Source organism: Mesoplodon mirus (genome assembly GCF_964341445.2).
Source record: "Mesoplodon mirus genome assembly, chromosome: 10".
Taxonomy (NCBI): Eukaryota; Metazoa; Chordata; class Mammalia; order Artiodactyla; family Ziphiidae; genus Mesoplodon; species Mesoplodon mirus.
Genome location: NC_138986.1, coordinates 36,251,483 through 36,278,833, shown reverse-complemented (window position 1 = coordinate 36,278,833; position 27,351 = coordinate 36,251,483). Strand labels below are relative to the sequence as shown.

The 27,351-nt window shown below is 39.2% G+C and overlaps 1 protein-coding gene across 4 annotated transcripts in view; it reads left to right on the top strand.

Moving 5' to 3' along the window:
* The window catches only part of NCOA7 (nuclear receptor coactivator 7), a 152,086-nt gene that overhangs the window by 27,425 nt on the left and 97,310 nt on the right, over positions 1–27,351 (top strand). For all 4 annotated transcript variants that reach the window (XM_082633321.1, XM_082633322.1, XM_082633323.1 and 1 more), the window contains one exon: positions 8,183–8,293. In XM_082633321.1, the coding sequence (XP_082489447.1) occupies positions 8,244–8,293 (50 nt within the window). In that variant the 5' untranslated portion in view covers positions 8,183–8,243. The remainder of the gene's footprint in view (positions 1–8,182; positions 8,294–27,351) is intronic.

Below are 27,351 nucleotides of genomic sequence, written 5' to 3'. Positions count from 1 at the left end.
TCCTTCTATTTCCAATTTCATGTCATCTGTAGGACCTACATGAATATTTATTGGGACATTCTAAAGAAAAGAAAGAGATTGGTTCTAAATTACTACGTATAGAAATTCTGGTTATTATTTATAGCACTAGCGTTTATTCTAATGTTCTGTGCACCCCCACCTACCCGTCACCCACCCCCTCCCACCCTCTCACCTCTGCCCTTTCACCTTCCTGTACCACTCATATGTAGTGAAATTATTTCTCATCTTATTTCACCTATAGCTAAACTTGTCCTAAATAAGTTGGTATAAGCATCTGAGTGTTTTGTTGTGTCTTCTAATGAAATTGTGCCTGAGAATTTACTTTATTATTATAAATTATTAACTTATAACTTACCTGTTGTAAGCTACTTTTCTTTTGGCGTTATACTGATTTTTGAAACCTGAGAATTTACATACTGAACTACCTGTTATCAGTTACTTTCCTTTGGGGCATTACATCGACTTCATAAAATTCAGTGTGTTGAATGGGTTATATTATCTATCAACTTCATCTCAGCATTATAAAGGGCATGTTATAAAATACTTATATACAGTTGACCATTGAAAAATGTGGGGGGTTAGGAGCACCAATCCTCCATGTAGGTAAAAAACTGTGTATAACTCACAGTGGGCCCTCTGTGTATGCAGTTCCTCTATGTCCGAGGATCCTGTAGGACTGTACTATAGTTACTGGAAAAATTATGAGTATAGGTGGACCTACGAGGTTCAAACCCCTGTTGTTCAAGGGGCAACTGTATTTATTTAGGTGAGGGGTGTTGATTTTTTGATAAGGTTGAGAACTGCCAGTCTGCAGGGACCCCACAAAATGGTTGTGCAGCTTGTGCTCAGTCATCTTTGGCGATTAGGAAGCTGCTGTCTCTAGAGACAGCTCTTTGCATCAAGCCCTTATGTTGAGCCAAGACGCCTCTCCCTCAGTATCCGGTGCCTGGTCCTAGGCACACCCTTGAAGTTCCATTGGTACAAGGCTAAATCCTCTACCAGATAAGATCCTTGAGGTATTTGGAAATAGCTGTCCTTTCCTCCCAACTCTTTCCATGCTAACCCTGACCAGCTCCTTTGACTACTATTCTTTTTTTTTTTTTAAGATATTGGGGGTAGGAGTTTATTAATTAATTTATTTATTTTTGCTGTGTTGGGTCTTCGTTTCTGTGCGAGGGCTTTCTCTAGTTGCGGCAAGCGGGGGCCACTCCTCATCGCGGTGCGTGGGCCTCTCACTGTCGCGGCCTCTCCCGTTGCAGAGCACAGGCTCCAGACACGCAGGCTCAGTAGTTGTGGCTCACGGGCCCAGTTGCTCCACGGCACGTGGGATCCTCCCAGGCCAGGGCTCGAACCCGTGTCCCCTGCATTAGCAGGCAGATTCTCAACCACTGCGCCACCAGGGAAGCCCAACTACTATTCTTAAAGTTTAATTTTATGTTACTTAATCATTCTGTTTGTTCCAGTTTCCTTATATTTCTCCTATACGGTAGTGGGAGACCCAGAGCTAAGTGCAGTAATCTTGATGTATTCTAATCCTCAAGAAGGGTGGGACAGACGACCATAGTCTTTCTTATTCTGGGCTGATTGCATTAGTGGTTTTGTTTCGTTTTGGCCAAGGTGGGGCGGGAGGGGTTGGGAAGCAGTGGCATCGCACCACTGGGTGTGTGGATCTTACTGTCACCTCAAACTGCAGGTCATATTCACTTGTGCTAATGTTGGGTTCTCCCTTTCTCTCATTCCTTAGCACCTCTCCCAGATGTAGAGCCCCAAATTAATCTACAGATAGCTGATGTCTGTCTGAATTGAAATGCTGTTATCCAGGATGTTATTTATCCCTCCAAAGGTCTAATGAGGCCCCTATTTTCATTCATGTCAGTGGTGATTTTACTGATGAGGACAAGGCTTAAGGACGAACGCTGCATTAAACTGTAACATCTTCCCTCCAGGTTGAAGTTGGAGGTCAGCTCCCAGCTCTGGGTTGAGGCCAGTCAGTTGGTCAGCACATACCTCTTGGTACAGTGGTTCAGTGCTTTCTGTAATGCATCTAATCGTAGAAGCATCCATCCATGTCTAGGCCACATTTCTCAATCTTATTCATAAGCAGGTCAAGAGAAACTTATCAAGTGCCTTTTAAGTACAGTTACACAGTGGTTACCTAATTTCCTTGATGCACTGGAACAGTAACTATGTCCAAGAGGGAAATTAGGTCAGTATAATTTGGCCAGGCCACCATTCTCTGAACTTCCTCCCCTCTACCAGCCCTATACGAGAGCCACGGCAGACCACGCAGGCCTCCCTGTGTACCACGTATTCCCTCCCGATGGCTCGTACCATCCTCTTTCTGCCTAGTGAGACCAACCTCTTCTGCATTCATGATCAAACTCCTGTTCCTGCCTCATAGTCCAGCTCTGGCTCATCTGTGGAGTTTCCCTGACCCTCCTTCCCTTCCTGGCAGAGTCGTTGCTTCCACTCTGTGCTGTGTGGTTCCTTGTACCCACCAATATCGGACCACTCGTCTTACCAGCTGATGGGTGTCCGTTGCCTGTTCCACCTGAGCTTCCTGGCCTGTGAGTGCTATCTTCATCTTTGTTTCTCCAGCAGAGTACTTGGTCCACGGTAGATGCTTCAAAAAGGGATCTGCTTGTTTGTTGTTGTTGTTCTGCTGAATGGTTGGTTTTCTGTGAACATTCTGGATCTCAGGGTTCACTGCCTCCTCTTCTGAGTCCTTGCCAAGCTGCCTTTAATGATCACGTCTAAAGTTTTGCCACGGATCTATGTGATGTTCTCCAGTGTGTAATTTGCACACTCCCTTTTCTATTTTGTTGAAAATTAAAAAGTATTTGCCTTTTGTCAGGCTTTTGGCATTCTCCACATATTCAACAACTCCTGACCCTGCCAGTGATGTTTTAGAAATCTCATTTGCACGTTCTCTTCCTGGAGAGAACTTATAAAGTGATCTGCCTAGCCCAGAGCTGGTTCTTCATTTAGAGTATCTAGGAGGTTTGATGAAACCTCTGTACTCATCTTAGGTAAAAGAGCACTGAAACCCACATTTGTTTAATTCTTTTCAGGTCTAATTTCATTTCCCTAGGCAAAGAATAATGGAGTAAGAGTTGATGAGGTCTCCAGTCATTTTGCCATCCATTGCATTTGTCCCATTCAAGTGATAGACCACTGGCCTGTCCTTAATCATCACCTTGATTCAGGCATAACTTTTTAGTTCTTTGTTGCCATTAAGTTCTGTTTTCTGTTGCTTTGCTTCTGTGACACACATTTGTTTATCTGGGGGCGTTATCTCCTAGATGCTCCCCCTACATGTTTGTGGCAGACTTTTGTTCTATTTCTGTGTCTTTCTTCCCAGGTTTCTTGTTAAAAAGAGTATTCAAATTTCTGACCTTGGTTAACACTGATATTTGAATACCCTTTATGTGTTTAGATGAGAGTATGGCTTTGAGAAAGACTGAACACCTGTCATATTTCAGTATAAGTCTAAGTATTTTCTAGGAGGAAATGTCCGCATAGAACGGTACATTTTGGTCTGTTCCTTATGTGGCCAAATTTAGTGTGACCAAGCCTTAAAGCATGTTGTCATTATTTCATTTGTATAATAGGAAACCTGTTGTTGGGAAAACAATTGATGGACATCATGGGTGCTCTGGTGTTTTTCTAGTCCTTGCTGGTTATACCTGAATGAACAAGGAGCTGCAGTGTAGATGTGAAGCCAAAAAGCCACACTGGGCTGTGTGGGTCCACACTGGGCTATGTGGGTCCACACTGGTTTGATGTAGTTAGGGAGTCTGGTAGCTCTGTCCCTAAATCCCGTCTAAGTGGTGTCATGGGGAGCATCAAACATTTGCTGGTGACACAGAAAATACTTTGTCTTCAACACAGCTCTTATGAGGTAAGGATTTTGTATGTGCTGGTTTCTTTTTGTTTTTTGTTTTTTTGAATAATGAACTGCATGTAGGTTTAAACTGACCATCCTGATTTAAGATTACAAAAAAATATTTAGATAGAAGATACATCTTGTGTTCCCTCATACACCGTAAATGCAGGAGACTCTTGTAATTATGTAATACACTGTAAATGTAATACATCGTAAATGTAAAAATGTAATACACTGTAAATGCAGGAGACTCTTGTAATTCAGTGTTTGGACGAGTCTAGGGTTTATTGATGTGAGGAGAAAGTCAGCATTAAATGAAAAAAGGGCTTTTAAGGAGCCCATTATAACCACTTATAATGGAAAATGTAGTTCCCATTAGAGATTGATTTAAAGGAGCTCTGCTTCTTCACTGAAGCATGAAGGCTGCTGGGTGGTGCGCTGTGCAAATCATTTTCATAGCATCCTTTGCTGATCTCTTTCTGGTTAATCTGTTGGTGTGTCTAGACCTGAAAGAACTGCATCTGTCTTGTTTAAGAAATGTATAAATTCCCAGAAATTTAAAAGAAACCAAAGATTTGGATATTTTTTTTATTTATCATATAGAAAATGGAGAAAGAGCTCTGCCAGTTCTAAACAGACACAGCAGCACCAGATGTCAGTACTTGGATCATTTCATCTTTTCCTCTTGTACTTATTTTTGTCAATATTTTTCCAGTAGAACCACATATTAGTTTCTGGCTCAGCCTGCAATATAAACATTTTCCAATTAGATTGATATGACTTCATTTTTATTCATGAGGGGAAATCTAATAAACAGAGATCATCACATATGGTGGCATGCAGGAGAGGAACTTTAAAATAAACCACCTGGCCCAGGGCAGGGCAGAAAGCCAGTGTTCTAATTCTGTCTGGTCCAGAGAGGCTGGCTTGAACCTACATTCTCCATTTCCAAATAATTGTTAATTTGGGAGGAATCCTTGGATTGATATCAGTTTGCCATATAATTGATCTTATCCCCAGGACTGGATTAATTCCTTGCTTAGCTTTCATGTGGCTTTTCTGCCTAGTTCTGTGTTAGGTATTTAGGGAAGTATAAGGAAAGTATGAAACATGATGGTTTTTGACTTGGAAGAACTTTGGTTGGTTGGGGCTGAGGAGGGTAAGTGAAGTGGCATCGTCACACAGCATACGATTAAGTGCCTCGCGGTAAGTGATTATAAGTGACACGTGAAGTACGCTTACACGGCCGAGAGAGAAGGACACACGAGTGGTCAGGGGAGCAGAATTGGGCCCTTGTGCTGGATCTGGTCAGAAGGAGTGTAGCAAGGTTACTTCAAGCTTGGGAAAAGAGTAAGGATTAAGGTATAGAGTTGGGGAGGAGCCCAGTGGGTTCAGGCCACATGTGAAATGGAGGTGAGGAGAGTTGGACACTCGGCCACTGTCTTTTCTTTGTTACCACAGTTCTTGAATGAGTACTTCCCTCATTCATTGAGGCATGGCTTCCACCCCCACTACTCCACTGAGGCAGTCCTATTGGAGGTCTCAGTGACCCCCATCCTACTCATGGCCAGGTACATTTGTCCTAACCTGTAGAGTCTACGCCGAGGCATTGGAAGCTGCTGATTCCAGACCACTCTTTCTAACTCATCTCCAAATGCTTTCTGGCTCCAAAGGTTATTGAAAGACATTGAAATGTACACCAAACTGGATTTAAATCTCTGCTCCACCAAGGCTGGTAATGTTGAACTAGGGAAATTAGTATCTCTCAGCCTCAGTTTAATGGAAGTAAGGATACCTAACTCATATTGTGGGTGTAAGGATTAAAAGAGAGAACATGGGGATAATACGTTGAAATAGTGACTTAACAGAAGGTAGCCATCGTGGTTGGTTTTCTTTCTCTGCCCGTAGCTACTCTGCCCATCTTGCCCTTTTCATGCGCATACTTATGCTCAGGTATTCCCTCTTTCTGGAATGCTGTCTCTTTTTCCTCTTTACTTATTGAAATCCTCACCACCCTAGAAGGTTTACTTTGTCACCTCAATCAAAATTGAACTTTGTGTCTTCTGAATTCTTAGTGTTATTGTTTGGACAGCTCCAGGTTACTAACTCCACATTTTATTGTGGAGTTAGTTTAACCAATTGTATCCCATTGACCTGACACTCATCTTATTTTCCCTAATGGTTGGTATATCCCTTGAGGGCACCGCCATGTCAAAGCCATGGAGATAAAGCAGTAAGAGTTGAAACTGTGTCATCCACTGTTTCCATACAGGACCCTGTGCATCGTTGTCATACCTGCAGGGTGTTATCATCGTACTGTTTTTTTTTCTTTTCTTTTCCTTTTTCTTTTTCCCTTAACTACAACCATATGTTGATAATTTCTAAATCTTTTTCTCTAGCCCTCACTGCACTCCTGTGCTTTACATGAAATCAAACATCTGGTGAATGTTTCCAGTTGACTATCCCATATCCCATGAGCACTCACAGGCAGCATGTCCAAAACTGATCTTTCATCTGTTTCTGCTTCCCCCTCCAAATGCATACCACTTCCTGTAGATTGTATCATATCTGTGGTTTCCCAGTCTACCCAGTCCCTGAAGCAGAAACTTGGAAAGCGTTTATCATTCCTTTCTGTCCCATGTTGTCTACATGTTCACCAAATCTGAACTCATTTGCCTCCTAAATATTTTTTGAACTTGTGCCCCCTCTTTCTGTGTCAAATACTGCTGGCTGAAGTGTGGGCCCTCCTCTCTCTACTAGTTTTACTGTAATATCTTTCTAGTGCATCTGTTTTCTCCGCTCTCAATCCTCTCAAGTCCATCCTCTGTGATCTGTATATGTTACACTCCCTCCTTCCCTTTGGTGATGTCTGCCGGGAGTGGTGCCCTTGGGTCAGCATGATCACTTAGTGACATAGGTGCTGACATAGGTGCAGGGAAGGGGGTGGCAGCACATAATGCATAGCTAGGATTAAGTTCAAACTCTTCAGCATGACATGAAAGGTCTTCATGACCCTAATCTTGCCTATGTCTTCATCCTCACCTCCCACTGTTGCCCTGCTTCACATTTGATCCTGGAGCAACAGAGAAATATTGTGTCTCCTTGTTTTTGTTCAAGCTGGACTTGCTTCCTGTACCGTTTAACCAGGAGCCCATCCTCATCCTTGAGATCTTGGTGTATGTGGGGATTGCGGTGGGGTGGGCCCTGCATAAGGCTAGGTGTTCTTCCTCTAGGCCCTGTGCCTTCTTCATAGTGATTTGTATTCCATTGATCTGAAATCCTAAGTGTCTCCCTTGCAAGACAATAAATTTCATTAGGCCAAATATCATGTTTTCTTTATCTTTGGTCTCTGATACTTATCACCGTACCTTCCCTGTAATATATATTGTGAATTAAATTGTTTATGGAGTTGAGATGGATTAATAAATAATTTTGATTAATGAAAATTCTTTGCTTTTACTTTGAGACACATTCAGGGTGAAAAGACAGATTTTAGGAAGGGTTAATGCTGTGCAGACAGTTTAGATTAGTGAACCAGGCAGTAAATAGATATTGGGAATTTTTGAGCAGGGGCATGGCATGATGAAAGTGGTATTTAAGGAAGGTTGATCTGGAGACAGCCTCTTATTACAGGTTTAAATCGGGTTGCTTCTGGGAAACATAGGTGAGGGTTGCAGGGGTGGGAAAGAAGGAGTGTCAGAGACAAGCATATAAAGCCATTCTGAAGCATAGCTTCCTGAGGCTTTGTACTTTCATTTCCACATTTGCTCAAGTGGGACGTACTCGCTGGCATGTTTCCGAAGTAAAACAGAATACTAATTTATTTTTGTTTTTAAAGAAAGAACATTCTTGTAAAACACCTAAGTGATCCATGTTTCCTCATTATGTATGAGACATATTTGTCATTAATGGCTTCAAAAGAGTGATTATAAATTCAAAATTTTTTTAAAAATTAGCTTCTGCATAGCTAGCCTAAAGCCTTCTAAAGTCAGTGGTTTTTATTTTAGCACATTTTGAAATAATTGTTAATTATGAGGAAAATACTTCAGTTTACTTTTTATTGTATAGTTTAATTCTTCCATTCTAATTGTAGTTTCCTGCCCCCCTCCCCTTCCCGCGGGGGCATTTGTATTTCATATATGACTCATGTGACTATGCTTACTGGTTAAAGTTTAGCTTCCATTTGTTGGGGCCATGTAGCTCCACCCTGCTTCATTCTTCATATTGGCTGTTATAAACTTCTTAATTTACAGTCACTTTGTTATTTTTTTACAGGGTGATGACTCATTGATTAAAAAGGAATTTTTCAAATATTTTGCACTTTTGATTGCATATTATGGATTCCAAGGAAGAGAAGAAGGAACGGAAACAAAGTTATTTTGCTCGGTAAGCATTCATTCTGCAAATTTATATCAGTACTTAAAAAATGTTTGAGAGGACTTTGTTCTTAAGTATTACTTGGCATTTTGTGATTTGTGACTGCTCATAAACAGAGCAGGTAAGCAGTAGAAGTTAAATGCACTTTGTTTCATCCTTTTTCTTATTTACACTAGAGAAGTAACATTTGATTGGTTCTTCTGTTTCTGTCCTTGACAGTTCTCTCAGGCCAGTGCTGCTCAGGGAAGCTAACATTCTTTATGCATTGCACTGCAGATTGCTCAGAATCCTGTGTTTAACAACCTACATTGAATTTTAAATCCTAAGTACTTAGTTCCTGCTGCTCTGTAGCTTAATTGGTTGAGTTATAACTAAAAATCTATGACATATTTAAAGCGTATTACTTTGTGGGGTGTCTATTACTAAAAAGTATTTTTGTAGGTAAATGGAATGGATGAAATTGTATCATTGTAGTACCTGTCATTTTTAAAGCTTGAACTTGTCCAACATATGTACATGTGTTAGTATCTGGATAGGAGTAATCTACTATATTATTGGTTAATATTTACAGATTGAAACATCTGTATGGCAGCCACTCACTAATGATAATAACATGAACGGTACATTAAAACTTTTTTTTTTGCATTATGCGGGCCTCTCACTGCTGTGGCCTCTCCCGCTGTGGAGCACAGGCTCCGGACACGCAGGCCCAGCGGCCATGGCTCACGGGCCTAGCCGTTCAGCGGCATGTGGGATCTTCCCAGACCGGGGAACGAATCCGTGTCCCCTGCATCGGCAGGCGGACCCTTAACCACTGCGCCACCAGGGAAGCCCCATTAAAACATTTATAAATCATTTTGATGGCTGGAATGTTTTCAAACTCAGAGTGAGAACATAGGCTTAAAATGATCATTATGGTCTCCTAACTTGAAATACTTCTTAAGAACTAATTCAGCCTCACCACATCCCCAGCCCCAATATTCTTGTTAAAGATGCACTTCCTGTTTTCCAAATATAAGTCTTGGAAACTGAAAACCAAAGTTTTTTGTTGATGTTTTCATTCAGAAATTAAGCTAGGTTTTAGATTGTTAAGGAACTACTAGGTGCCAAGTACTTTACTTATTATTTTATTTATCTTCACAATAAACTTGTGAAATAGGTTTTCTCCCTGTTTTATTAATGAGGTAACTCAGAAAGTAAGTATTTTGTCCGTTTCATGTAGTGTAAGAGTCAGTATTCAAATATAGGGTTGTATCCAAAGGGCATGTTTCACTTAGTAATAGTAAACCATGAATAAGAATTTTTGGAAAACAAGAGTTATACTGCTAATTTTAGTGAATTATTTTTTCCTATTAGGACCCCAGAGAGTAGTAAGATTGTTTGGGGAAGGAAGAAATCAGGCATCTAATGGGTGAACCATAGAAAGATAGGACACCTAGAATAAACAAGAACTAAATATTTTGAGATAATTGTAGATTCACATGTAGTTCTAAGAAATAATACAGAGATATCTTATACCTTTCATCCAGTTTCCCACCTTACGTAACTATTGTATAATAAATATCACAACTAGGAAATTGACATTGATACACTCCACTAACCTTATTCAGATTTCACCAGGGTTTATAAGCACTGAAGCACTCATTTGTGTATGGGTGTGTGTGTGTGTGTGTGTGTGTGTGTGTTTGTGTGTGTGTATTTAGTTCTGTTCAGTTTTATTACGTGTAGATTTGTGTGGCCACCATCACAATCAAGATACAGAACAATTCCACCAAAAAGACCCATGTGCTACCCTTTTGTAGCCATATTCACCTTCTTCCTTCTGCCCATCCCTCCTGACAACCACTAATCTGTTTTCCATCTCTATAATTTGTCATTTCAAAAATATTATATGAATGGAATCATACAGTATCTGATGTTTTGAGATTTTTTTTCACTTAGTTCAATTCCCTTGATATCTTAGTCTATTCAGACTGCTGTAACAAAATACCACAGACTGAGTGGCTTACAAACAACAGAAATTATTTCTCGCAGTTCTGGGGGCTGGAAGTCCAAGACCAGGGAGCCATCATGGTTAGGCTTTATGTCTGGTGAGAGCCCCCTTCCTGGTTCATCAAAGGCCACCTTCTCACTGTAACTTCACGTGGTGAAAGCGGCAAGGAGCTTTCTCAGGCCTCTTTTATAAGTGCGCTAATTCCATTCATGAGAGTTCTGCCCCTCAAAACCTAATCACCCCCCAAAGACCCCCATCTCCTAATACCGTCACATTGGGCATTAGGTTTCAGCATATGAATTTTGGGGGTACACAAACATTCAGATCATAGCACTTGAGATCTGCCCAAGATGTTGCATGTATCAACAGTCTGTTCCTTTTTATTGCTGAGTAGTATTCCATGTTATGGATGTATCACAGTTTTTTAACCCTTCACCCATTGAAGGACATTTGGGTTGTTTCTAGTTTGGGACTGTTACAAATAAAGCTAGGATCATTTGTGTAAAAATTTTTTTTTGAGTGTCAGTTTTAATTTATCTGGGATAAAGGCTTAATGGAATGGCTGAGTCAAATGATAAGTACATGTTTAATTTTATAAGAAACTGCTGGACTCTTTTCCAGAGTGGCTATACCATTTTCTACTCCTTCACATCTGCAATGTATAAATGATCCAGTTTCTTGACATCCTCATCAGCATTTGGTATTGTCACTCTTTTTTATTTTAACCATACTGAGAGGTGTATGGTGATACCTCATTGTGGTTTTAATTTGCATTGCTTTAATGACTAATGAGGTTCAACATCTTTTCATGTGCTTATTAGCCATCTGTCCATCTTCTTCAGCACAGTGTCTTTTCATGTGTTTTGTCTGTGTTCTAACTGGATTGTTTTCTTACTGTTCAGTGTCACGAGTTCTTTATACATTCTAGATACTAGTCCTTTGATATGTGGTTTGCCAGTATTTTCTTACAGTGTGTAAATTTTCTTTTCAACTTGCTAAAACAGTCTTTTGCACAGCAAAAGTTTTAAATTTTAATGATTCAATTTATTAGTTTTTCATTTTATGGATTGTGCTTTTGGCATCAAGCCTAATGACTCTTTGCCTAGCCCTAGGTCCTGAAGATTTTCTTTCATTTTTTCTAAATATTTTATAGCATTATGTTTCATACGTAAGTTGGTGATCCATCTTGAGTTAATTTTTTTTTTTTTTTTTTTTTTGGCGGTACGCGGGTATCTCACTGTTGTGGCCTCTCCCATTGTGGAGCACAGGCTCCGGACGCGCAGGCTCAGTGGCCATGGCTCACGGGCCCAGCCGCTCCGCGGCATGTGGGATCTTCCCAGACCGGGGCACGAACCCGTGTCCCCTGCATCGGCAGGCCGACTCTCAACCACTGCGCTACCCAGGAAGCTCTTGAGTTAATTTTTATATAAGATGTGAATTTAGGTCAAGATTCTCTCTCTCTCTCTCTCTTTTTTTTTTTTGCCTAGGGATGCTCTATATAGTGATTTCAAAGGCTGTAGTGCCTTCTCAGTTTGCTTCCAAACTGATTCCAACAGTAAAGGTGACTGTGGTTCATGAACAACCTGCTCAGAGTTAACCACGTCTTGTTCCTAAGATGTAGAGTGAGGGGAGCCCCTTAAACTGAGAATGCAAGATGAAACTTCTGGAAGAACAGCATACTTTTTTCAACTCAGAAATACAAAATTTAATTGTCATGTTTGCCTTGACCTCTTGTCAAAAGAGGTCAAGAAAAGTATTCTAGCAGTGAGAAAGAAAAACATATCCAAAAATGGAGAGTGATCCTAGGAGCATAGGGATAGCAGGACAAGGCCAATAGTCAGTGGTACTATTAAAATAGTAAATCACCGTGATTAGTTACTAGGAAATGAGAGAGAGAGAGAAAAGATAAACCTGCAGTTTAGCTACTGTGATGCAGTTGCAGCCCCAAATGGTCAAGCTATTAAAAGCAAAAAGCAAACAAACAAACAAAAACTCCAAAAACTTTATTATCAGAAAAGAGGCAGCAAAAATTATAAATCTTTTCAACTACCTCTGACTAAACTGTGGAATTCCATAAAGTGGAATCACTGACTGGACCTGCCTGAAAGCTGGTTTCTGACAACCTAGGGCAGTTTGCTCTGGAGTGTGTGTATACGGGCCCTCCAAGCAAGATCTCTAGGGAGGAATATAAAGAGTCAGGCCAAGAGTGCAGCCATACCACCTTACACAAATCTCTGCTAGTGTGCAGAGGAGAGCAAAAGGAAGATTTGCCCTGATTTCTGCCTGCTACCACAATATGTATCAGAAATCCTAAAAATTGCTTTTACCCCCCCCCATCCCTTTACCCTTCTGAGTATTTAAATAGTCTCTGTTTTCTTGGTGCACTATTTTACCCTGTGGTTTCATAAACATTGTATGACTGTATGTAGTAAATAACCCTTTACCTACCCCCTTTGTTGATGGTTCTCTCTCTCTCTCTCTCTGAAGTTAACATCAAAGCAAAGTTAAGTTTAAAAGGCCCCATTTTAATAATTTTGGATTGAAATTAGTGATTCGAGGATCACCCAATACTTTCTTTCTTATAATTTATCTTGAAATATGCCTGTGTAGATCTACATGGACATGTGAGTCAGCATCGCTACTAGATAACTCTATTCTGGATAAGCCCTTCGGAGTTTTCAGGATCTCCTGGCTCTGCCCCACCTGGTTTTCACCATCTTCAGTGTTTTGCACCAGTTGTTTATTACAGATCAAATGATTCATGAGACATTTTTCCATGCTTTTGCAAATAATTTGTATATGCAAAATTAGTATATTATATATGTGTGTATTAATTCCTTGATACTTGACAAGTCTTGAAACCAAATGAAAAACTGAATTATTAAAGCAAATTATACTTTTTGTACTATCCTCTGGAGTGGTCGTTATTCATTATGGCTCCTGCTCCCTCTTTCTTCCCTTGTAGTTAGAATGCAGGTTTTTTTTTTTTTTTTTTCAGAAGTGCTACAAGGGCTCCCTTCTTCCACACTCATTTTGACATTATTTAGCTTTTGCAGAATTTAGTACCCTTTTAGTGATCTTTGTGTAGGTCCCTTTGTGCTCTTTATATATATGTTTCATCCCCAAATATGATTGGACTGCTGTGGAAATTTAGACTCAAGGGGTTTGGATAACTTCGATGAGATTACACAGCAGGTGGGCGAGGCAGCATTTGAGCCCAGCTCTGTCCTTTTCCATCCAGAGCTTATGCTCTGGATGCTGCCTAGGTCCATGTGGCAGCTCAGTGGCAGAATGATGCCCATAGAATACAGGTTACCTGACCTTGTACTACTCACATTGTGGGTTGAGTAGATTTCTGTGGGCGGTCCTGGCAGCTTAACATTAATTTATACCACTGTAAATTAATGTGCAGAAATGCATCCTGGATTCCAAAGATCTAAGTTATAAGTGACCTTTTCTAAAAACAACTTGTTTATAACTTGAAGACATCCCATAATCCATGTCTTATATACTTTATCCATCTGTAATATGGTTAATGTCAGACTATTAACCAACCAAGGCAATAGGAAACATGCAGTCTGTATACCCCACCTGTGTAAGTCAGTGGTTTGCATTACAGTGATCCACTTTACACCCTAGGATTGCATCTTGTCTAAAAAGAGTAGTTGCCCATAATAGAAATGAATGCAGAGATAACATTTGGACAGAAAATCTCAGCTTGCCCTCTTGGTCAAGTACAGAGTCTAAGATCCAGTGGAAGGCGTCACCTGGATGTGTCTGGTGGTTGATCTACAGCACTGCTGAGGACAACAGGGAGTGCGCCCAGCTCCAGCCCCACGGAGGCAGTCTTTGAACCTTAGGGGAAGAGCCATCTCTTTGTGGTACAGCTGGGCTAAGAATGCATATACCACGTGGGTGGAGTGGTGTGGTGTGAACTCTTGCCCTTCCTTTAATAAACAGTCTCTAATTGTTTTTTCCTGCTAGCCAAGGACTATTAGAGAAGAAACTTAGTATGTCCCAGATTTGAGGAAAAACCCTATTATTACCAGTTGTTGGATTCAGATATTGTCATATTGCAGAGTTTAATTGAGTTGGTATATGAAAAGCAAATAGACCCGTTTTAAGTGCTTGGTACGTGTTAACTCTATACCTTCTTAATATTTGGTTAATATCTTCTCAGTTTTACTATGCCTACTGGTTCTAAAGTTAATAATAATAACACTTGTGGCGCTTTATAAAGTGCTTTCATGTGCATTCCCTCACTCTAACCTCACCATGATCCTATGAGTAGATAGAATTGCAGATGCTGAATCTGTAGTTTGGAAGGTTAAATAACTTGCCTCCAATCACTTAGCCTTTAAATGGAGGGTCTGGCCCCTGAACCCCAGTCTGCTTTGTCTGTATCTCTGATTATTTTTCTTCATGCCATGTTGTATCAGTTTAAATAGCATTAAACATGAATTTTTACTTTGTCTGAGAGGGGGATTAGAACATATTCATAGCATCATAAGTAGGAGAAGTTGTATATGGATTTGGAAGTAAATGTTCTAGTTAAGAGTATTGGAACCCATATTTGATTTCAGCTTCTAAGAACCATCCTAGAGGGCTGTTGGCGCTGTTAGGGACACATGCCTATAGTGATCCATAGCCCTGTCTATCCAAGGACAGTCTCGTGTGTGACCTTCTGAGCTCCTATTTGCTGTTTATGTGTTTACAGTCATTCTCCCCCCAAATGGGCCATCTGGAGAGAAGGGACTCAGCAATAGTTCAGTGCTCTTTCCTTGTGCCTTGTTAAGTACTGGTTGACATATAACAAGTGTTAAATACTTTTTGACCAACTGACAGATTGAGAATATTTAAAACAGCTTCTTTTTTTTTTTTTTTTTTTTTTTTTTGCTGTACGCGGGCCTCTCACTGTTGTGGCCTCTCCCGTTGCAGAGCACAGGCTCCGGACGCGCAGGCTCAGTGGCCATGGCTCACGGGCCCAGCTGCTCCGCGGCATGTGGGATCTTCCCGGACCGGGGCACGAACCCGTGTCCCCTACATCAGCAGGCGGACTCTCAATCATTGCGCCACCAGGGAAGCCCTAAAACAGCTTCTTTAATGTAGGATATAAATGGTTTGTGAGTCTTAATTTTTGTCACTATAAATTTTTCAGTATTCAGGAATTTTATTAATCTTAAAAAAATTGAGAATATTTTAAAACCATTTCCTGTGAAAAAGCTGTGTGTGCCTTATTTGAAAATATTACTAATTACCAAGTAAACTCTTGCCTGAGCTGTAATGTCCTTTAAGGCTTATGTTTCCTATTTTCTTGATTTGAATTCAGATCAAGTGGCTCTTAAGGGAATATTTACATATTGCTTGTCATTCATTACTGGGAAAAACAGCCATGGCCAAGTTTGACCTGCTAATGCTTTCAGGAAATCATTAACTTTTTTTTTTACAGATTAAAAAAAATGCATATAAACATTTAGCCATTAACAGTTAGACTCATGCTTTTGGCTTCATTTTTAAAGAACAGGCAGAGTTACTTGATTTAATTCCATGGAGAATACTGCTTTTCAAGCTGTAGGTTACCAACCCATTGGGGCGTCATGAAATCAATTTAGTGGGTAGGAACCAGCATTGTTTTAATGGAATGGAATAGGATAGATCAATCTGGACTGAGCTAGACTGAATAGAAAATATCAGCATGTGTTGTATGTAGTCAGAATAAATAATATTTCATGAAAATTTTCTTTTAAATATTTATAAGGATGTTTATTGAATCACAATTAAAAATTTCTTTTTATTGTGGGCCATGTTGAACAATGACTCATTGATTTAGAGGATTCTTTGGTGCTTAGTATAATGGCAGTGAGGTTATTTTTCCTCCCTGAAAAACAAATTTCCTTGATCTAACACACATCAACCAATTGCTCAAAGAAAGCTGTACATAAGGTACTTGTTATATAAATATACTTTCCCACAGTGCAGTGTAATAGGTCTAACTAATTTTAAGGATAAATGACAAGCATGTCTCTGTTTAACCTGAAATTCCCTTGCTGATCTGGACTGTCCCAGACCCTAGAGCGAGACCCAAGGAAATTAATTCATCAAAACCACCAGATGGAACTAAGCTTAGGCAACTTCCACTTTGGGGCCTCCTGGAGGTTTCTTCTCTGTAGGACTACTTACTATCTGTGGAGCTGTATAGTTTTCTTTTCTCTTAAATGAGAATAATAATAGTACCTACCTTTTAAGATTGTTGAGAGGATTGACTGAATTAAAATGTAAAAGTCTTTGTAATAAGCACTATTGAAAAATAAGCACTAATGAATTTTAATATAAAAGCATGCTGCCTAAGTAAGGAATATAGGAATAAATGAGAAATTGAGAAAAAGCAAGAATAAATATATAGGCATAAATTTTGTGTACATTTCAGGGAGTTTATCTATCCCTTGAATCTTGTCCATGCTCTAGTCATGGCCTTCAGTGAAAGACCCAAGACATGACTCCAAGACACAGAAAGACCAAAGCATGTGAAAAGTACATGGTTTAAGCCACCTCCCTCCTTCTTCAGTGTTGTTGCTGACAGTCAAGAAAGACTTCAGCTGAACTCACTCCTGAGTTTGGATTTACATTTGACACGACTGGCTCAAGATACTCTTGTCACATGCATTTGAAACCGTTCCTTGTTGCTGGTACAACTTTTCAGCAAGAGAAAATTGAGTTCTGAATCAGAAAATGCTTTGTGCTCACAGCTCTGAAAGTTCATCGCTTATGCTTGTAGTCCAGCATGTTGGTGATTTTAGTAGAAATTTTCCTGTCTTCCCCCACCCCGCCACACACACACAAATTCATATCTGGAAATGCCTACAGTCTTCACCCCCTGTAACTCATAAGTCAAATGCTGATTGCATTTCCTCCCTCACATCCTCCCACATTAGTCTTCCTGAGGTACTCTTCAGATATGTCACTTCTGCATCCCCACTTCTTCCCTTGAATTTGAGGTTCTGCACAATACAGCTCGTTCCTACCTTTCTGTCTTTATCTCCTACTTCGGTTTTCTGTACATGTCTTACTCTTTGCCGCCTCGGAACTTTGCTTTCATCATACAAAGAACTGCCCTTCAGGATCCTCTTTTTATTTACAGCGATGTCAAACCCATCACTCTGGCACACCCATCTTTAATTAAGACATTGTCTCCTTGAGGCCTTTCCTGTTTCATTTAATCCTTCACCACCACCCACACACATAACTAGATGTGCCCTCCCTTGCCACTTGAGCCAAGGCATTGCTAGGCTTCCTTATCCCTTCTCTTGGGGCCCTTAACATAGTCTGTCTTTGGATACACCCAGTAGCACTCTCATCTTCTCTGCCTTATTCACTTGTGTTATTTATTGTCAGTTCGTTTTCGTTTTTATATTCCTCACAGGGTCTAGCTTCATGCCCTGCACCTAACAGGCATTCACTCTGAATGATAACCGACATGTACTATGTAACAGAGATTGATTTGTGTACTTGTCTAATCTCATAATTACCCTGTTATCATCCTGATTACACACAAAGATGCTAAGCTGTATCATAGATGTCATTTGCCCAAGGTCACATAATTATGAAGTAGCAGATCTAGGACTCAACCCTGGTATGCCTGACCTCACAGAGCACAATCTTAATTATTATGTCATAGTCTTCATTAAACTATGTTGAATTGAATTTCATAGAACCTTATCAGTTACCCATAAGTAGGACTCACTGATCTAAATGATACAATAATTAAATGTGTTTAAGTACTAAACTGATATTTTCTGATTTTCAGTGGAGAGGAATTATTAGGAACTTTGGAACACATTAAGGAATCTCTGCTCTTTCAAGGAAACTTTGTAAGTCCCTACACACCAGTGAAAAAGTCAGCAATCTCCTGACCTTCCTCTATAGTTTGGAGGTATATCAAGGATTCCCCTATTATTTCTTCTCTAAGTCAGAGTTGGAGGCCCTAACAGGTGAAAATCTCCCAGCTTGGTCACTTCTGTCGTAAAGACCATTACCTGGTGCTTGTGCCACAGGGCATGTGTTCATGCATTTTTACTTCCCTCTTCCTTCTTTTACCATTTTAAATAAAATTTGCATAACCAAAATGGTTAATGTCCCATTTTTTTTTCTGTACTCATTTTGTGGTATATTATGCCAGGTAACATGCCGCAGGCTTGCCTACTTGTTTTAGCTTTTTGCTTCTCACACGTAAATGAAAACAGTATTGAAAAGGGTAGTGGGCCAGGTTTAAAGAGACTGGGCAAGACGTAGGGTGGCCTATGGTTTGCAAATGTGATTTGGCACCAAATAAAACAGACAGATGAGTCAGCACCACAGAGCATGAATCTGAGTGTCCTAGGGATGAGAAGGGAAAATGTTAGTTGGATTGAGGGGCCTGGATCTCTTCCCAAAGCAAGACATATTCTAGCATCTGCTGAGGCAGAAGGTGGTGGAGAGCAAGGAGGGCTTTTCTTAATGGTTCCATTACTAGAACCGTGCAACTGATTTCACTTGGAGAAGAATCAAAGGTGACTTTGAGGTGGATATATCATGTACTGAAATGAGAAATGTAGCTTGGTGGTTTTGAGACAAGGTTTCTTTAGGTGTGAACAGAGAGTATGATGTACATATAGAAGAACCAGAAAACAAGGCTATGGAGGACATCACAATTTTAAAATGGTATTTATTAATATACTTATGGAATACTTGACAGCCTAGATGGCCAAAATACGATCCTGTGAACTTAGGAAATGGTTAGAGGCCAGTTATTCCTGCTTAAAGTATTCTTTTCTATACTTAGAAAAAAAGCAACCATGAAACCTAATTATATTTCTAAATCACTCTGTGGCATTTAAAATACAGTTTGCACATACATGTTCAAGAACACATCTGTTATACGAAGCAGAATAGATTCAAAATTGACTGATCCTGCTTTTTAGGTGGAATGATTTGAATCAAATTACTGTCATGGATGATTTGAGCTAGGTCATTAATCCTTCCATTAATTTTTCCTGTGTATGTGAAAATGTTACTGTTGATTATGACAGCCTTGGTGCTTGTTCTTCACAGTTTAGAGCTTGAAGAGATTTTGGTTTAGAAGTTGTGTAATATATAATTTAAAGCAGATGAATTTAGATATTTCAGATTAATTTTGTTAGCACAGCAGGAAGCTGAATGGTAATTTGGTTATTTCATTTTCAGAAGGTAATTGAAGCAGATGCTGGTGAGGTCATTGGGGACTGAGCCATCTCCATTTCAATGGCTCCATCATTTTTTTAAAGTGGGGGGTAATTCCTATTACTTTGCTAAATCAACTGCTTTCACTAGATACTGAGGGAAATTTGATTTTTTTTTAACTGCAACTCTGAGCTTATGTAATCAGGATTTCAGGATATTTTTTCTTTTATAAGAGTAGATGTATTTTAAATGTAAAAATGAGTAATATGTCCACATTATATATATGAAAACATAATTTTTCTTTTATAAGAGTATATGGATTTTTTAAAAGAAATGTTATAAACACATATATTTATCTTTAAGTGAAATTTGCACTGTCTTAACAAGTCATTGAAAACTTAAAATTATAAAATTGATTGAGTTATAAACCTAATCTATATAATCTTTACCTTCCTGTTTATTTTTAATGCATAGGAAAATCTTTCTCTAATTTTGAATTTGGTTTTTATATTATTATCTGATACAAGTAGATACTTAAGACATCCCCTAGTTCTCTGATCTAATCAAAGGTAAGACTTTATTAGAGTCATTTGATGTTTATCATTGAATTTGAAGTATATTGTTGTGTTAGGAGGAGAACCTTATGCATTGCTTATGTCTCAGACAGACCTTATGTGCCTGCACCTGTTAAGCCCAGAGGACAGAGTGCCAAACACAACAAATGTGGGTCTTGCTTTTATGGAGATTACTTTTCACAAGGACATTAAAGAAACACATAACTGCATATGTCAATAGAAATTGCAGTGTTTGCTCTGAGGGAAAATAACAGGATGTTATGAAAGAATTGCAAGGGAAGTATCCACATTAGACAAGAGTGATGTTCAAGAAAGAACTCTGGAGAAAAATGACATTTAAGCAGATCCTGGGTATGAGCATGAATTTCCCACATGATCTATGTATTTAGGAGAAGGACTGGGGAAAAAGGAATGGAGGGACTATTCTAAGTAGGGGGAAACACTTAGACTTCACATCCTTAAGGTGGGAAAAAGCTTGGCAGGTTCTTGGATCTGCAAGAAGGTCCGTGTGGCTGGAAGAGAGTACATTTAGTGAGGATAGCACAAGAAGGGTGGAGAGTAGTCTGGGGCAGGTCATTCAGGGCCTTGTTGGTGATGTTTGGGAATAAGGATTAAGCATGGATGGAGATGCCATGACATGAAATGGGAAAACTAGAAAAGTAACAATTTTGAGAGGGAATCTCAAGACTTTAAGTTTGGATGTGTTAAGTTTGAGATGTCTATGAGACATCCCAGTGGAACCATTGTATGTACAATTAATTGGATATGTGAATCTGGAGTGGAAACAGAATGGTCTGGGCTGAGATAGAAATTGAAGATTTGTTGACCCCAGCCATAGGAATGGATGAGATCATGTAGGGAGAGTGTAAAGTGAAAAGAGAACAGAAGGAATGGGGAACAGAATTGGGTAAACCCAACATACAGTGATCTAGTAGGATGAAATCCAGCAGAAGTGGAATCACAGTAGCCAGGAGAACAGAGCAAGCATTTGAAGAAGGAGCGAATGAATGATCAGAAGTTTTGAAAGCAGAGAGTGGTAAATTGAAATGTGGACTGAAAAGTATCCATTAAGTTTGGCCACTTGGAAGTCACTGATGATTTGAATAAAAGCAGTTTCAGTACCATGATTGGAGAAGCCAATTTAATGTAAATGGGGAATAGGGGAGTGGAAGCAGAGCTTCTAGGCAGTTCTTCTCAGAACTTGTCTGGGAAGGGAAGCCAAAAATTAGGCCATGGCAGGAGGGAGATGTGGAGGTCAAGGAAGAGTACGTTTTTGAAGATGGAGGAGGAAGAGAAGCTGTTTGAGCATGTCTGTCAGGTAATGGATATGATCATTCAGACAGGGGGGTCTCTCAGAGAGGCTAACTTAATGACTGACCCTTGTGTAAAGTCATGAGAATATTAGCAAAGCAATAAAGCAAGAGATGAGCCACACCAGGTCGCCTGTACCCTGTCCATCCAGGGTCTATAACGACTTTATTGTCTATACTGATGATACCACCCTCTCCTTTGTTGATCTCTCACTGTGTGCCAGGAGCTTTTCAGATATAACCTCGTTTAAATCTCAGGACAACCCCTGGGCTAGATGATGGTATTTTCCTCATTTTGACAGATGAGGAAACAGGCGCAGAGTGGTTTAGTGACTTCCCAAGTTATACAGCTAACAAGTAACGGAGCTGGGAATTCTTCCTTCTTGTGTCCTACTCCAAAGCCTTCATGAACCACTACCCCATAGCACCCTCCAAGTATAATATAAAAATAGAATAAATCTGTTCCATAATAGAAATGTTCAGTTGTAATATCTTCATTGAAAACTTTATAGAAATTTTCCCATAAAAGGTTTTTTAACAGTTACTTAAATAATTTATTAGAATGTGCCCTCTTTGGAGTATATATCCAAAGGTAGTTGGAGAATTCCTAAGTGTTTAAGTTTATAGAACTTTTGGGTATTATTTTAAGAAACAGATGTACCAGCTTGGAATTAGAGTACTTTGGTGGTATTAACTTTTTTTTTTTTTACCAATATGAATTTAAAAATAAACTAAAAGTGACTGAATTTTAAAATAGTAATGTTTTAATATAATTATTCTGTTGTAGGTAAGCATCAATCGTTCATGTCTATTTTAAATGAAAAATGCTAATCTTAATGCTGTGGGCAGTAACATCTGTATAGGAACTTGATGGACAGTAAGTTTGATGAGAAGGGCTGATTGGGCCTGTTGAAGTATCCTCTTCTGTGTACAGAAAGCAAGGCACTAGCAAATCTTCCTGCTAGTAAGTAATGTGCAGTGGAGAGTCTGTATGACTTGGATTACAGCTGGGAAATTTCTTTTCTTGCATTCAGAAATCTAATGTGTCTCCATGACTTTCTTTTAGTACACAGTTTCTTTTATAGGCATATCGTATGAGAAACTTCAGCCCCTCTCTAAGAGTAGGTCTGGGATGTAGAAGCACCAGGTAATATAGTAACTAGGTAATGTCCTGGGGGCTTGAAAGAAGTGACTGAGAGATCAGAAAGAAAAGACAGCATTTCCTTAAATAAGTGTCAAGTTTATATAAACTTGATATCTCCTTTTCTTCCACTCCTCATCTTACTACAGGCGCCATGTCTAAGTTCCGAAACATAAAATCTTTTAGTTGAAAGACAAAGGTCATCTGGGCTACCAAGCCATGGCTGGAAACTCTGCTGCATCTGACAAATAGGCCTTTTCCAGCCTGGATTTGAGTTTTTCCAGCCAGAGGAATGTCCCAGGGACTCCCAAGGCTACTTGTTTCTTGCTTGAAAAGCTCTTGTTAGTAGACAGTTGCTTTTTAATTTTTAGTTAAAATTTATTTCCTTTCAACTTATTCTTCTCATTCCCAGTTACTTAAGATCCACACAAAATAAATAAAATCCCTCTTTTGTATATTATCATCACATGTATTTGAAGATAACATCATATTCTCTCTAAACCTTTTCTTTTCCAGGCTGACTATCCTAAGTTTCTAAATCTCTTCACATAAAATAGTTTTCAGATTCTTCACCATCTTGGTATGGTCTTGAATAATGTATTTGTAGGAATATTACTTGTTATCCTTACTTTTGTTAATACAGCATCATATTTCATTAGTTTGTTGACAATCATACTCATACTGAGGGAAAAGAGTGTTTTTCCTTGTGAATTGTAATTTTAATTTTGTCTTGTTTTCCATTCATTATTCAGGAAGTTTGAAGCCTGATTTTCAACATCAAACCTATTTGCTGTCCTTTCCAGCTTGGGCCAAATTACATAGCCTGAACAGCATGCCTTCTATGTCCTTATCCAAATAGTTGATAAAAATGCTGGATTGGACAGCTTTATGCAGTCTGGCATAATCATTATTTAACTACTACCATTAGTAGTTAAATAATTATCTTTAAGTTTTTCTACTTGCTGTAAATCAATTTTCTCTAAGTTCATTTAACCAAATTCTCTAGCTCAGCTATTTCCATCTTACTTTTAAGAAGGTAGCAACGACATTTTCAAGAGCCTTAGTGAAATCTTGATATACTGCCTCCTGTGACACATCCATCAATATGCCAAATCTAGCAGCCCTATTAAAAAGATAATTATTTTAGTTTGTATTCACTCATTTTAGCATACCAATGGTGGCTCCAAGCAGCCAATAATTCATCTTTAAGTAATCACAAATGATTTGTCTAGTATCTGACAGTTTATTTTTTGGGAGTTGGTATCAAGCTGCTTTTAGTTTGTCATTTCTAGAATCTGTGTTGTTTTTCTTTTTAACCAGTATTATTTTTTTTTCTTTTAATCTTTTTCTGTGATTCTTACTGGTAATGGTTCTACCACTCAAGGAGTTGCTTCTTATAGGGCTAGAGACTTCATCCTGGATTTCATTTTCTTCTTAGCCATGGATGCTCTATGCTTTTTAGTTTTTCACCTAGTCTGTTCGATAGAGCTGCAAAATAGGATTGGACTAGATCTACTTTATCTCTCTTGTAAGTTAACTTCATCCTGGGTGCCATAGGCAGTGGGCCTATTGCGTCTCATCCCTTCGTCCTCTCAACATCCATAGAACTTCCTTGTTACTTTTTCCTTTGCATTGTTTACAAACTTTTATTCATTCAGATCTTCAGCTGTCCATTGTTGTCCTTGTAGGTTTGTGTCATTTGTTTTTTGCTTTTGTTTGAGTTTCATTATGTGCCTTTCTGCCATCCCTTATTCATGCCCATTGAAAACATGGGTTCATCAGGAAACATTTGTTTCTGGAGATGCTTTCTGCTTTGCCTCTTCAGCAGGCTCATCTGTGATGGAGTTGGCAGAATTGTTTTGAAAGAACGTATGCCTCTTGAGCCATTTCCCTTTTAGACTCTGGCCTTGAAGTCATACTCATCTGTCCTTTCCCTCAGCAAACATTTGTAAGAATGCACGGTCTGGTGTAATAATAGGATGCTTATAATGTAGTAACAATGGGATAAATACTGGAACCGGTGTGACTGCCAAGTGCTATGAGTGTGGGGCAAAAGAAGTGACTGTCCACAGGAGCTTGGGCATCATCATCAACAATGTGACATTGGGCTGTCTTCAGATACCATGAAGGGAGAATGAAGGAGGGAAGACTAGGTAGCTGCATGGTCACATGAAAGTGCATGGGATTGCATGTGACTGGGACACTGAGAGAGATTTCCTTAGATCATTTGGGTGAGTTGTCTTGCACTATCTACTGTATATTTAGATATCTTCCTTTTGATTTACAGTCACAATCTTCAGCTGAAAGGTAAGGGGAAAACATCGTTGAAGAACCAAATCCACAAGATTCCTACCCAGAACTTCCAAGTCACTAGAGAATCATTTCAGTTTTTTTCCATTGTGGATCAATCCCTTGACCATGTGTCTGGACACGTTCCTCTTGACTAATGGTTTTGATAATTGTTAGGAGGTTCTCTGCCGCTTTGTCCTAACTAACCCAACCTGGTCAAATTTTGGTTGCTTTCAAACCCCCCTCCCTTACAGGGAGCCCCCAGTATCTCTTTTAACTCTTATAGCAACCAATAAAACAAGCACTGAATTAATTTATTACTTGCTAGGTGAGAAATCACACACTAATTCATTGGTAATGCTAATGAAGGATTGAAGTTTGAATTCTGGAGAGGAAGAATGAGTCCATAAGCCCACAAACAATTAGTTTTAACAAGTCCCATTTGTCATTGGTCAGTAAAGAGGCTTCATTTACGGCCCATGGAGGTCTAGGGTACCAAAGATGCTCAGAAGTTGAGTTTTTAATTTTTTTAATATTAATTTTTTAAATTTTATTGAAGCATAGTTGATTTACAATGTCATGTTAATTTCTGCTGTACAGCAAAGTGACTCAGTTATACATATATATATATATTCTTTTCATATTCTTCTCCATTATGGTTTATCACAAGGTATTGAATATACTCTGTGCTATACAGTAGGATCTTGTTTTTTATCCATCCTGTATATACTGGTTTGCATCTGCTAATCCCAAACTCCTAATCTTTCCCTCTCCCACCCCCCTCCCCCTTGGCAACCACAAGTCTGTTCTCTATGTCTGTGAGTCTGTTCCTGTTTCATAGATATGTTTATTTGTATCATATTTTAGATTCTGCATATAAGTGATATCATATGGTATTTGTCATTCTCTTTCCGACTTAGAAGTTGAGTTTTTAAAATCAGCTTTGGCTGATGGGCTACTCAGAATTCACAACCAGGTATAATGAAACACAGCACCAAGTTTACCTCCTAGGGAAGTGCTGCTACAAATGGGAAGTTCTTTGGCAGGATTCATGAAGGAAGCTAGGATCTCAGAAACTTCTGTTGTTGGTTTTGTTTTGTTTTTTTTCCTTTTTTGTGGTATGCAGGCCTCTCGACGCACAGGCTCAGTGGCCATGGCTCACAGGCCCAGCCGCTCCGCAGCATGTGGGATCTTCCCAGACCGGGGCACGAACCCGTGTCCCCTGCATCGGCAGGTGGACTCTCAACTGCTGCACCACCAGGGAAGCCCAGCTTCTGTTGTTTTACACAGCCAGGCTGGTCCAGATCTCACACCAGTGTGATGTCATCATCCTGTGTCCCCAATGTGGCACGGTCTCTGAGCCTGCTCTCTCCCCTGCCACATGTTCTGCCCACCAAAATTCTGTTACTAGTTTCACTTTCTCTCTGGAGCCACTGAATAACTTTCTTTCTTGCATCTTATGTAAATTATTTTCCAACTTCTAGAAATTGTGTTTAATGAAACTAATTTTTTCAAGATAAAATTTTGCTCTAATCTATGTGACCATAGAGTAAAACTGTTGGTCCTAGAAATTTAGTGACTTATTAATTCAAGGTCATAAATTTTAAGTGATTCTCATAGTTTGACCTCATTGTGGAGAAAATGATAAATTAAGGAAGAAGCAGAAACCAGGAAATGTGCTCATAATGAAGATCACGCACAGACACATAAACTATTTAGTTGTCTAGGCAGACAACTAAAACGCTTAGAAGAAATAAGTGGGGCAGGCCTTTGGTGTCAGTCTGGGTGGAGGCAGGATGCTTGGGGGCTTTAGCATCCTCCCTCATGCCACTGCCATCAGTACTCCTCCATGCCACCCCAAAGAAACATGTAGTCCTAATAAAAGATGCAGCTTTAACACAAGTCCCCAAGTCTTCCTTAAGCTTTCTAAAACTCAGTTCGGCCCCTCGCTTCTTCCGGTAGAGAAATTATAGAGCGGTCACTAGCATAAGTAGGGCCTCTTTCCCTCTGTTTCTTCCTTCCTTTCTGTTGGTTCTACAAAATTGTTTCCTCTGAGAAATAACAATGGCCCTTTAAAAAAAAAAAACTGTCACGTTAAGCTGTGAAGTTTTCATTGTTTTTTACAAATCATAATGCATGCAAAAATATTTGGTAGGCAGATTATTGAGAAACGATAAAGAATCTTTAAAAATAAGGTGTATTTTGATACACAGTGGGAGAGTATTAAAAGGAACTTGTGGGTGGCTTATTTTTGTTTTTGTTTTTAATAAACAAACCTGTTTGGTTTTAATCATGGAAAGCAAGCTCTCATGAAACACTTATCTGAAATCACTAGATACAACTAAAGTGACTTAAAAATATTGATATAAATAATACTTATTAAATACATGTGGACATAAAATAGTCCTCTGCAGCTGTAAGAAAATTCTAAGAAATTTCAAAAAAACATAGTGAAGATTTTTTATTTTCTGAATAATGAATCACCACGTGGTTTATATTTGTTATTTACTTAGTTTTTTATTTTTATAGACATTCAGGGCTACAAAATACCTTAAAAACCACTT